This window comes from Arvicola amphibius, chromosome 13 (genome assembly GCF_903992535.2).
Source record: "Arvicola amphibius chromosome 13, mArvAmp1.2, whole genome shotgun sequence".
Taxonomy (NCBI): Eukaryota; Metazoa; Chordata; class Mammalia; order Rodentia; family Cricetidae; genus Arvicola; species Arvicola amphibius.
Window position 1 is genome coordinate 65,383,573 of NC_052059.1, and position 12,946 is coordinate 65,396,518.

The window sequence follows — 12,946 nt, forward strand, 5'->3', positions numbered from 1 at the left end:
CTGAGGTGACACTGACCCCCACCTGAGGAGGATAGACGCACCTCAGCTAGGAAACGCTCAACCTTCCCTGGCGTGGCTTCCCTGTCCACCACCGACTACAGAGGGAAGCAGCGGGTTCACTGCTCCCTAGTCTTGCTCTCCCTTGGCAGCTGAAAGAAAGTTAACGGAACTTTGTGCAAGACTGTGATGCCCGATACTTTGTACTTTGCTGCTCCCATCAACTCCCAGTAAAATAACCTGGACATTCTTCTTTTTTGCTTTGGTTTGTTTTTATTTTTTGACAGAGTCTCTGTGTAGTCCTGGCTGTCCTAGAGTTCGCTCTGTAGACCAGGCTGACCTCCATTTCAGAGATCCGCCTGCCTCTGCCTCCCGAGTGCTGGGATTAAAGAAGTGCGCCACCACCGCCCGCTAACATTCTTAGTCATCTGGCTGAAGAGACTAACAAAAGGGAACATGGTGGCTTGTCTTAGGCTACGACACACCACTTAAGGTCCAGGTGACGTCTCGTTTGGTTCAGCATCTGGCACTGAATAGGTGAAATAGGACTTAGTTTGGGGTTACTATTTTTGGTCTTATCCTATTATTTTATTTTAAAAAACACTGAGTGGCTCTTCCATCTATTTTTAAATGTCCAACAAATAACATTTTTCTGCATCTCTATGTAACAACATCGTCTAGAAGACAACATCCAATCAAAATCAAGCTTGGGTCTAGTTCATCATCTGCCTCTTTGAAATCACTGACTCAACCTTCAATATTCGCCATATGCCACGAGCTCTTGATTTATCGCTATTATCCTTCCTTGATCAATAGATGATGGCTAATTCCTAGTCCTGTCAATACACCTCACTCAGCTCATTCTTCTCTCTCTCTCTCAAGTGTTTCCTTCATTGGCCTCATAAGGGTTTCATCTTCTCTAACCAGGCAGCTCCCATTAGATTGATTTGTGACTTTGCCTTCTTTCCTCGGGCCTCCAGGTTCGGCAGCCCAGGCTGTGAGTCCTTCCTTGTCTCCACCTTGTATATCATTTAGTCTTATTGCTTTAAATGCTACCCAGTCACTATGCCTCCTTCCCAAATTGCATATTTAACACACCCTGCCGCCTCCTCAGCATCTGATTCTCCATCACCCAGGCCAAGCACACCAGCTATGACACTGAGTTCTCCCAGCTCTCCTCCACTTGACCAGTTCAGACTTACCCATGTCAACTGGAAGTACTGCCATCCTTCCAGGAGTGGTGCAGGCAACCCCCGCCCCCACCCCAGTTACATTGCTGTCCTCTCTTGCATCCCCTTTACTAACTGCAAAAATTGAGAGAGAAATAATGAGACAAGAATTTACTTTTAAAGCAGGTGAGCTGGTTGACATTTTATCTGCTTTTCACCCATCTAGCGTGGCTAACCTGCTTCCAGCCATCACGGTCTCTTGCCTGGATGATGATGATATCAGCCTCCAAAATGGTCTTTCTGAATCTGTCTTTGCCCTGGTACAGTCTGTCCACAGACACAGCAGGCAATGAATTCCTTTAGAATGTGAGCTGGGCCACGCCCCTTGCCTGCCATAAAAACCCCAGTAGTTACCTGCTTTGGTGAGAGCTAAAATGGAAGTCTTTGTCACAACAGTGACCTTATAAGTGCTCCCTGCCCAGCAATCTTACCACTATCTACCACACTCCCCTCTAGGCAACAACCTTCTTGTTTTTCTCTGACTAAATTGGGAATTAAGTCTAGGAATCTTTACCCTAGCTTCGGGGGCTGTAATGCTTCTAATTCCTGCACCTACATCACATCCCAGTAAGGGTTGCCCTGACCAGCTAACTTCATCTCTAGCTACCTTGCTACCTGGACCTAGGTTCCCTCGCTTGACCCTCCATGTGACTTACCAAGTTCTAATGGACCATATGGCTTACTTTTATACTTGAATTTATACATACTAGACTGCCCCACAAGCGATGTCAAGGGTGTCTTATCCACTGATGTGTCCAAGATGCCTCAAGCAGCCTAGCCCTACAGGACTTTCAATAAACATTGTCTACATGAATGAACAAATGAGTCGATCAATACTGTTTATCCAAGCCAACAATGACTCCTAATCTAATAATTTCACCTGGGAACAATTGCTTTCTTTAATTTTTTAAAATATATTTTGAACACACTCCCCTTATGCCTTTTTACCCTCTCTTTCCTCCTGCTCCTACCCTCTTGTTAGTCCCTCCCCCACTTCTAGACACCTTTCCTATCCATAGATAACTATGATTTTATATATAACTATGATGTGTGTGTGTGTGTGTGTGAGAGAGAGAGAGAGAGAGGGGGGGGGGAGGAAAGTTTCCTTGTGTGTAGCTACGCATTTTCCTTAGCCGTTATTTTGCTTCTGGACACCTGTTAGTTCTATAATTTAGCTTCTGTAACTAGTGCTATAACATTCAGGAGTGGTTTAGCTGTATTGCATGAAATATCAATTGTTAGGTTTGTTTAATTAGGATTTTAAATTATGTATCTCTGTATGTCAGTATGTACATCTCTATGTTAGTATGTACATCTCTGTGTTAGTATGTGCGTCTGTGTGTTAGTATGTGCATCGGTGTGTTTTAGTATGTACGTCTGTGTGTTAGTATGTACGTCTCTGTGTTAGTATGTGCATCTGTGTGTTAGCATGTACGTCTCTGTGTTAGCATGTACGTCTGTGTATTAGTATGTACATCTGTGTGTTAGTATGTGCATGTGAATGCAAAGCCACAGAGGTCAGAAGAGGGAATTAGACTCCCTGAAGCTGGAGTTATTGGAAGCTGTGAGCTGCTCAGTGTGGGTTCTGGGGACCAAACTCTGGCTTCTACAGGAGCAGCAAGCTCATGGCTGCTGAGGCATTTCTCCATTCCCCCATCTCTGGTTTTCTGAGAATCCTCCACCCTGGTTTCCACAGTGGCTGGACTAGTGTACATTCCTATCAGTCAGCTATAACCACCCAGGGTTTTCCTGCTGCTTTGTTCCTTCTCTTATCCTAATGGTGCTCGTATGATTGCACAGCACAGGTTTGAAACTCACTGACGTTGTGCCCAGTGTTTGTTGCCCATTGGTTTGCGTAGAGGTGACCAATCCAGGTACAGCCCTGCTCACGCTCTGCTCAGCCTCTTGAGCAGAGCTCACAGCCCCTTCCTCTAATCTGCTTTCACTGCCCTCCACCCCTTCCCTCCACGACTGCCTGTTTCTCCACTCTCTTCCATCCTGCCTGTGCACCCACGACTCCATCCCTCTGCTCAAAATGGACATTCCTCCCTGAGCCCTCCTCCAGTTTTCCTGTCTCCTCTGCTAAAGCTTGACCCCCCTCCACACCCCCAGATTGCAAGAATCTTTCCATGCCAAGCATTCATCGCCCTTACAGCAGACAGCCTACTGCAGTCTGAATGTGCTCCCCAGAGTTCGTGAGCTGGAAATCCGATCCCAAAGCAAAAGTTTTGAAAAGTGTGACCTTGGAGAATTAATAAGGTCATGTGGCCTTGCCATTATGAATGAACTAGTGTTGTTTTGTTACAAAAGTGAGTTCAGTCCTGCTTTGCACAGTCACAGCCATTCCTCTCACCAGGAGATGCCATTGGCTGTGTAAAGATGCGCAATTGAAGACGCTCACCAGAGATGGATCCTCTACCTTTGTCTTTCCATCCTCCAGAACCAAAAGCTTAACAAACTTCTCTGGTGTGTAACTTACCCAAGCCATGGTATTCTGTTATAGCTACACAAAATAGGCCACGACAGCCAACCATTCCAGTAACACTGACCCTACAGACCCTGTAGCAGCCTCTACGGATCATTTGACACTTTGCTTTTATATAACTCTGGAATGTGTCTGAGCACTAAGTCAGATGAAAGCAGTCTTTAACTTTCAGTTATAACACTGATTGATACAGCCTCTCTCTCCCCGCCATGCAGGAGCAATGCCTTCCGCTTCTGCTTCCCCTGGATTTCAGCAGTCTCGGCTGGACAGACAAACTGTCTATAGGAGGATTGGGGACCTATATAGGGAAGAAGCCTCAAAGCCACATTTTGGAAGGTATAATGACCTAAGGGATACAAAATTAGTCACTGGACTGAAACTAGGTTAAAATTAAAATAAGAGAACAGGAGAAATAGCTCACTGAAAAGAGTGCTTGTTGCTCTCCCAAACATCCGGGTTTGATTCCCATCACCCACATAGCTGGTCAGAGCCATCTGTAGCTCCAGTTCCAGGGTACCTGATGTCTTTTTCTGTCCTCCATGATTACTAGGCATGCACACAGTACACAGATTTACTTGCAGGCAAAACACTTAAATGTAAAACAAAAGCATACATCTTTTTAAAAACTTAACAAAACTGTAAGTATGTGGCTGTACAGTGAGTTACTCCGCACTGACTACCACTAACGTAGCTGTACCGTGAATTACTCTGCAATGAATACCACTAACGTGGCTGATCATTTGAAAATAGGAAGCAGTAATCAATTTAAATTCTTAAATTCATGTTCTTTTGAGCAGCTACCTTTGCCCACTTTGAAAGAAGAAAAGAAGCTCTCCGGTATAGTGGGAAACTATATCCACTTTCTCCTGTGGTGGAGTAGCCAAAGTCACAGTACGTTCACAGTCCCCTGGCTTCCAATGGTTGAGACTGGGTAAAAGCACATATACACAGACATTCCATTTTCACTTTCTGATACACAATTAAAAAAAAACCAAAAAACCTTGTTTTAGGTGATGCTGTCCAGTGTAGATTAATGTAATTATTCTGAACATATCTGAGACAGGACCAGTTATAGTACTAAGCAGGCTAGATTTGTCAAAGATGTCTTGGCTTATGACATTTTCAGCTTTTAATGGATTTATTGGAACAAAGGCCATTTGAGTCAATGAGCACCTGTACTGTGTGTGGCCCTAGAGTTAGGGAAAGTTGTTTCTGTCCAGTGCACTCAGAACTGAAAACAGGGTACAGACTCTGGACATCATCATTAGCACTTAGCTCCTGTCCATGTTCAGCAGTTTCTCCCAAGTAGTTATCGAGTGCACACCTACTATGTGCTGTGCTCCCATCTAGTGCACACCTACTATGTGCTGTGCTCCATCTAGTGCACACCTACTATGTGCTATGTTCCCATCTAGTGCACACCTACTATGTGCTGTGCTCCCATCTAGTGCACACCTGCTATGTGCCATGCTCCCATCTAGTGCACACCTACTATGTGCCATGCTCCTGTCTAGTGCATACCTGCTATGCGCTGTGCTCCCCTCTAGTGAACACCTACTATGTGCTGTGCTCACATCTAGTGCACACCTGCTATGTGCTGTGCTCCCTGCCACCATGGCCAGGACATGGTCTTCCTACAGACCAAGAGGGTAAGCATCAGGAATGCTCTCATTTTACAAGAGGGAGCTTTGTTCCAAGGAGTTAATAACCCGACCAAGTTGCAGTTAGCAAACTGCAGGTTTAGTTTTAGAGCATGGAGAGTATTGACATTCAAGTCCACCAGCTTTCTACTTTTTCATGCCGTCTCTCAGGACTTGGTGTATATTTCATAGACTCAGGACTAAACTAATGACCAAAGGCTCGCAGCTCTGAGAAACACAGCTCAACTACCATGGCCATGCAGGGGAGTCATCTCTGAACTTCAAAGCTGGTGTGGCCTAAGTTCTGGAAGGGAATGTTCTAGAGGAGAGATCTGAGATCTTTCATAGCTTCTGCTGATGCTCTAAACTCCTCTTGTCTTCTAGATATTTACCTGGTGAAACCTCCAGTCCATTGCAATTCAAGTACACAAGGGCAAGACAGCCATGGGAGCCATCCTCAACCTTCTCCATTGGGCTGGGCAGTCACTGCTCCAGTGAGTGGTGGCTGACTACAATCTGATAAGCATGTTCAAAGTGCAATATTGTCGAAACCTGATGCTGAGTAAATCACCCGCACTATGACATGTGCAATGATCCAAGACTAAATTCGGGATGAATGACAAAGAGCATGCACAGAGAGGACGGCAGTCTCTCAGAACCGTCATCTCCTCAGTTACCAAGTACTTCTGTGATCATAACCGGATCCCGCTACTCACCCAGGAAACCCAGGCTAAGAGGTCCCAGTCATCACTCTGTTACACAGAGGCTAATAAAAGTTGTTCTTGATGGATTACAACTGTAAGGATGCTAATGGCTGCAGACTCTCTTACATCATAAGTCAACAATGCAATACTCTCCTGTAACTCACAATTTTCCAAGTTACTAAGAGATAAATGTAAGAAAGAAAGAAAGAAAGAAAGAAAGAAAGAAAGAAAGAAAGAAAGAAAGAAAACAAAACAACAACAACAAAAAACCCTTACATTGTGCCCAAGGGAGAGTACCACCTTCAGTGTTGATTATTCTAGCAATGTGCTATTTGGACTAACATAGCTATACTTTGACATTTCTAATTATTCGAGAACACTATTTAAAGAGTTCTAACAGTCAAAAGACTCAAGTAGAGGCCAAGGCATTGCTACTCCTTTTAAAGACTCCCCTATCTTCTTCCATCTGTTGTGGTGCTGCGGACTGAGTCCATGCCTCATGCATGCTGGGCAAGCACTGCATCACCGAGCTACATCCTCAGCGCCTCTTTTCATAGAGGGTTTTTCTACATGTTGACAAGCACATTTGGGTTCAAGTGCAAAACTTTTCCTCCAAGAAAGTTCAGAGTTATCTTTGGAGTGCCACAACAGACAGCTATGGGCAAATCAGCACCAGGAGTGCTGTTTGGTGGCAGTCACCCTCCCACAGAACCACTATATGCAGGCATGAGTGGAGGTTGGCCACCTCGCTTGGCCTAAGCAGGACACCATAGAAAGGACTCCCAGCCCTCATGCCCACTATAGAGTGGTCAAGAGAGGCGAGACTGTCATCAGCTCTCCCTTCTCACAAAGCATCTCCTGAGCCTCCTTTTCTAACATGTTAGACTGAGAGGAAGGCCAGGCCACAGCACAGAGCAGCATTCTCATCAGCAAACTTGCTTGGGGACCACCCAACAACTGAGGGTTCAGCCAGAAAATGCAAGGGGAAGAGACATTCCAAGTGATTTTGATTTTTAAAAGAGAAACATATATAAGGAAGGAAGGAGGAGGAAAAGGGGAAGAAGGGGGAAAAGGAGCAGAAGGAGGAGGAGAGGAGGAGACAATGCACAAAGCCATAAGGCTGGCTGGTCAACCATGGGTTAACATCAGTTTCAGAGAAGCACACAGTAACTCAATGTCTCTGCAAAGCCCTGAGTCCCAGGGTGAAAGGCATTTTTATTTGTGGAAACAGAACGGTTTCCTTCTTTCACCATTGACTCTCTCTTCTCTCATTTCTTTATTTTTGCTCTGTCTAAACCCCAAATTTGGACCATCCATCATTTTAACCTGCCCAGAATTTTCATCTTTCCAGAGCGAAAGAGCCCCCTCCCACAGCCGACTGCCACCAGCCCTCTTCTCCCAGGTTACAGGGTGCTCAGAGCAGACGATGCCAGCAGGACGTGCCACACAAGCAAGTCACCAAACCAGAATGCACTAAAGAGGTTCCAGAGGACTTACTCGTACTTGTGCTGGTTCCAATCGTGTTAATTGTGGCAGGGACGGATGATGAAGAGTAGAGGGGCGCGTGGCCATTCTCACAGCCCAGGCTTTTGTCCTGCCAGTTGGAGGCGCTGATGCAAATCCCAGAATCCCGAGAGTTCTGCCACCCATTGAGCCTGTCGTCTGAGTTCTGTCTTTGGTGATAGTAGTGCGTCTGTCCATAATCCACAGAGTCCGAGCGGCCTCGGTTCTGGCTGCCAAAGCTGGTAGATGTACGGTCCTCCAAATGATTCAGCCACATGGCGAGAGCACTTCGGTCTTCTAAAGAAGTGGCCGGGTGGATCAAAGCATAGGACAGCAGCTGTCTGCTCTCCTCAATGTGCTGGTTGTGTTCGATAGAGTGCGCCAGGATCTTGGGCAGCAGTTTCATATACTCTACTTTTGCGTCGAGGTTTCCTGGCTTCAGCAAAGGCAGGTGAGTTAACAGAAGGGAAATCACTTTATCCTTGGATTCCTGTTGCCATTGGTTAATGATTCCTGAAAGGGAGAGCACACAGGACACATAAGCAAATACACCCACAATCACACTAAATAACACACTGTTTATTTCAGTAGTTTAGAGTTTCAACAGAGACACCCTGCCTAAGTGTCCTCAAGATTGCCTGTGTACGAGACTGGATAACTGTCTTAAGGTCTCCAGGGGCTAGGGACTTCAATGAGATATAGTTCAAACATTCTCAGAGTGTGTAGAATGTAGAATGCGTCCTAGCCCTCACAGCCCCACGCTTGATCCTTTGCACCGGGTGTAGTGGTGAACACCTGTAATCCTTGTACTGGGAAGGTAGAGGCAGGAGGATCAGTTCAAGGTTATCCACTACTATTTAGGCAGCGTGAACTACGTGAGACTTTGTCTCAAAAAACTAAATTATTGGGACTGGAGTGGTGGCTCAGTGGTTGAGAGCACTTGACTTCTTTTCAAGAGGTCCTGGGTTCAATTTTCAGCACGCACAAGGTGGCTCACAACTGTCAGTTCCTCCAGTCCCAGAGCATCTGACATCCTCTTCTGGCTTCCTCGGGCACTCTGCACATACACTGTGCACAGACACACATATAGGCAAGCACATCTACATAAAATAAAAATTAATATAATCTCCATTTTAAAAGAGTTTGAAAAAGTCAACAAATCAATGCTTAGATGTTTTGGGGTCTCTAATTCTCACTCAGATCTCCAAAGAGATGACAACTAGTTTGGTTTAACCAAAAAGAATTGGCAGCTGTATCTTCCTTCTTAGACAACAAGACCAGGCACAGCCTTAGATAGACAAGGGCCAGGCTAAACAAATTTGGAGGAATCCGCAGAGTGAAGCAGCCTCCCCGCTCCAAGTGTCTGTTGAAAGTGTCTTAAGTGCCGGAGAAGGGATGTATGGGAAGTTGGTTCAACTTCCTACATAGAAGAACGTTAGGGGAAAAGGACCCAACACCCGTGTCCAAACCTTAGCTCTGCCAGCTGCAGATTTTTTTTTATAAGAAAATAGAGCAAAGGAGCCACAGCTCAGTTCCAAGGACACCTTGGATCACACCAGTAAATTATTTATCTTTATATGAAGATCTTCGTGGGATTTTTTTTAAATTTAAAAACGATATTGATATGGTTGCGTGAGTACAGCACATGTATGCACGTGCATGCTTATGTGTGTGGAGGGCGGGGACAACATTGGATGTTATCCTAAGGAACATCATCTACATCCGTTAGGACAAGATGTCCCCAGAGATCAACAACTAGTCTAGGCTGGCTGGCCAGTGAGCGCCAGGGATCCTCCTGTCTCTGTCTCGCTGGGGCCAGAATTACAAGCATGCATTGATATATTTGGCATTTTTACCCGGGTTCTTGGGATTGAACTTGGGTCCTAATACTTACAAGCAAGCACTCTACCAGCTAAGCTATCCTGCCAGAGCCAAGATCTCTTTGTTCTCATTGTGACAAAATACACATCCTAGTAAACATTTTAAACACACAGATCAGTGTCATTAAGGACAGCACAATGATATGAAATCTCTCTGGAGACCTTCGTTACTTTCCAGATAGAAAATCTCCTGCTCCTTTTCCTAGCCTTTGGAAGCCACCATGCCATTTTCTATCCCCAAGAACCCAATTATTCTAGGGACCTCCGTGATTGTCTTTTTGTTTTTTGAGAGACGGTCTCTTACTCAGGAGCCCTGGCTTGCCTTAAACTCATGGTGACCCTCAACCTCAGCCTTCTCTGTGCTGGGACAGCAGACATGAACCACCCTGCCCAGTTATCCCATCGAAGCCTCGCTTCACAGAACAGTTTCCTCAAGGTTCCTGCATGTGAAGAACTGGTCTTTGATGCTTCCATCCCTGCCTCGTTCAAATGACAAACAATGCTTGCTGACTGCTTATTTTGGAGAAGGACAGTCATCCACAGAGCTGGGCATCCCCACTGGCTTTCACACAGTGTCTTCAGGCTGGAAGGAGTTAATTATAAGCTGCAAACTCATGGATCTCGTCACAATAATTTCAAAGAAAACATTTCAGTGTTGTGGCTTCATCTAGAGTCCCCTGAAGGTCCTATGTTAAAGACTTAGTCCCCAGTTTGGGGAATATTCCCAAGGAGTATACTGGGAGCTTTACTGGTCACTTTGGGGTATGACCCTGAAGTTAACAGTAGAACCCTGCCTCATCCTCCTCTCTTTTTGCTTCTTGGCTGTCATGAGGGACAGTTTCCTTCACCAGCTATCATGAAATGGAATCTTCCAAACTGAGAGTCATAATAAACTTTTCCTCTTTTTAAGTGGATTTCTTTTTGGGTGTTGTGTTACAGTAACAGAAAACTAACCAACCAATCAGCATGGCAGGCATGGTGTCTAATGGAGGAGCATGGTCTTTGGAGTCAGGCATGGAAGTTAATCCCAGACTTTATTTGCTGTGGAATTTTGTTACATTGCTTAACCTTTTGGAGCCTCAACTGCATCATCAATCAGTCATGGATGATACCAACAGTTTCTGCCTTCCTTGGATTAAATGGAACAACGCTGAGTGCATTGTTCCCTCCCCTTTCTCTGCATCAGTCAGACCTGTCAGTCAGAGTGATGAGGGAAGTGGCTTTGGAGATTTAGTTTTTTAGACAGAGAAACCAGGGAGGACACAAGGGAAACTGTTAAAAGCATCACCAACTTGGAAAAAAGACAGAAGGATGAGGGAAGAAAATGAAGTCTCTACCCTTCTAACAATAAGAAGTGCTCATGGTCTCTTTCCCTGTGGGGTTTCCTATGATGCTGAAGAGTAGCTGTGTGACGCAGAAGCCACCAACCTGAAGACAGACCAAGGGAGACTACAGAGAAGAAATGGGTAGCCAGAATTATGAAAGGTATAGGGGAGCCATGGTGGAAGGTTCTAGAATCCCTGTGGGGGAGATGCAACTGAATCCTATTGGGGCTGGGAAGAGTACACCGCACAGTTTCATAGTAAGATAGCAGCCACATCTAGCACCTGGAACTTTGCAGTACTTAAATTATAGAAGAACAACACATTATTGGATTTAACACAACCCTAAAATATCATTTCAACATGTCATCAGTACAGATCATTGGGGATACATTTAGCATCTTCCCATGTGAGTTAAATCTTTGAAATCCCAGACGTGCTATCACCAACAATATTCCCACTTGAGTGAGCTGTGTTTTCATGCTCAGGAACCAGTGTGGCCAGCATAGCCCAGAGATCCGGATGGAGAAGAGGCAGAGGTCCTTCAGGAGGTCCTTCCTAACTCTCCTGTTAGCTAACTGCCACAGATATAAGAACTTCCCTGCCCCACTAGGTGGAACCTCCCTTTCAAAGGAGCCTGGAAGAGGAATATAGCTCTTCTTCTTTGTACTCCCATCTTACCCATATTTTGTCAGCAAAGACCAGGCACCATTCCCTGGTTTTTGTTGAAGTTTGCAGCATTTTTGTTTTGAGACCATGTCTCATTTTGTGGTTCATCCTGGCCTCTAGCTCACAGAAATCCTCTTGCTCCAGCCTCTCAAATGCTGGAATGATAGGCATGAGCCTTGAGACTGGCACGCTTTATATGATGCCAAGATTTCGGGGAAGAAAGCTAGTCAGTCTCTCCCAGGGTCTCAAGAGTCACAGGGAGGAAACAGAAAGCCCTAGGGGAAGAACAGAGGTGTCATAAGCCAACAGTGAGCAGGGCAGGCAGTGTGGACACATACACTGAAAATTAAATTTGAGAACAACTTTTAATAAAAAAAAAATGAGGCTGAAGAACTTCCTAAGTTCCTCCTAAACCACTTCCCACAAAAGTTTAATCTTAAAAAAATCAGGAACAAAAATAAATAGGACTCAAAGTGCAAGCGAAAGACGTTATCTATCTCCAGCAAGCACCTTTGCCAGGGATTAACCCGGGACTCAGAGAGAGGAGACACAGCACAGAAGGGAAGGAAATGAGGTCTCACGCCCTGGTCCCTTCTAGGGCTGAACTAGCACTATTCTCTGGAATAGCTCTTCAATGGTTTGAGGCTGTGGTGTGGCCAGGAAGACAATCATGGGTTTTGCTTATCTCCCCCCACACTCCTCCCACCAGGAATTCGGCTCTTAGGCAGCTTTCTGAGGCTAACCACACCTACTGGCTCCAACTTCTATTGCTATAGCCGTCAAGCTGACAGCTAACAGTATTGAGTGGTTTCTGTGGGCCAGGCTCTCTTGTAAGCCCTGTGCATTTAATTACTCATTGAATCTTCTCATGGAGCTTAGCCAGAGGGGGCGGGGTGGCAGATCTTGTAGCTAACCTTATTTTACTGTTGAAGGCAGAACAACTAAGTTGTCATCGGTCCCCTGACTAGTGAAGAGGCAGAAGGGAGGTAGACAAATTAGCTTACGATACAGATGGTTATCACACTAGAATGTCCATACGCTAGTTATTTCAGTATTTGTGCTGTAGGCATGATATTAACTGTGTAGAAATACGTAGCTATAGTGACAAGGCTGTGCAAACATAGGAAAAGGAGCTGCAGAGACAAGGGAGAGGACAGTTTTTTGAGGCTTTAGGGTGCTTCTGATTTCTTTTGACACTGGAAGGGAACCCCATCCTCTTTCTTGAGGTGGGGAGGTTAGCGAGTCACCTGCAGCAGATAGAGATGGCAATGTGCAGTTGCAGTGCTCCCCAAGGATGTCTTAGTTAGGGTTGCTGTTGCTATGATGAAAGACCATGACCAGAAGCAACTTGAGGAGGAGGGAAAGGGTTTACTTCCTTTCCACTGCCAAACACTGATCATTTAAGGAAGTCAGGACAGGAACTCCCAACAAGGCAGGAACCTGGAGGCAGGAGCTGATGGAGGCCTTGGATGAGTGCCGCTTAGAAGCTGGCTTGCTTGCTTGTTTATTTGCTTACT

General features: G+C 45.4%; 1 protein-coding gene across 3 annotated transcripts in view; it reads right to left on the reverse strand.

Moving 5' to 3' along the window:
* Positions 1-12,946, reverse strand: part of Samd4a (sterile alpha motif domain containing 4A) — a 213,488-nt gene that overhangs the window by 74,891 nt on the left and 125,651 nt on the right. For all 3 annotated transcript variants that reach the window (XM_038310693.1, XM_038310691.1, XM_038310692.1), the window contains one exon: positions 7,553-8,071. In XM_038310693.1, the coding sequence (XP_038166621.1) occupies positions 7,553-8,071 (519 nt within the window). The remainder of the gene's footprint in view (positions 1-7,552; positions 8,072-12,946) is intronic.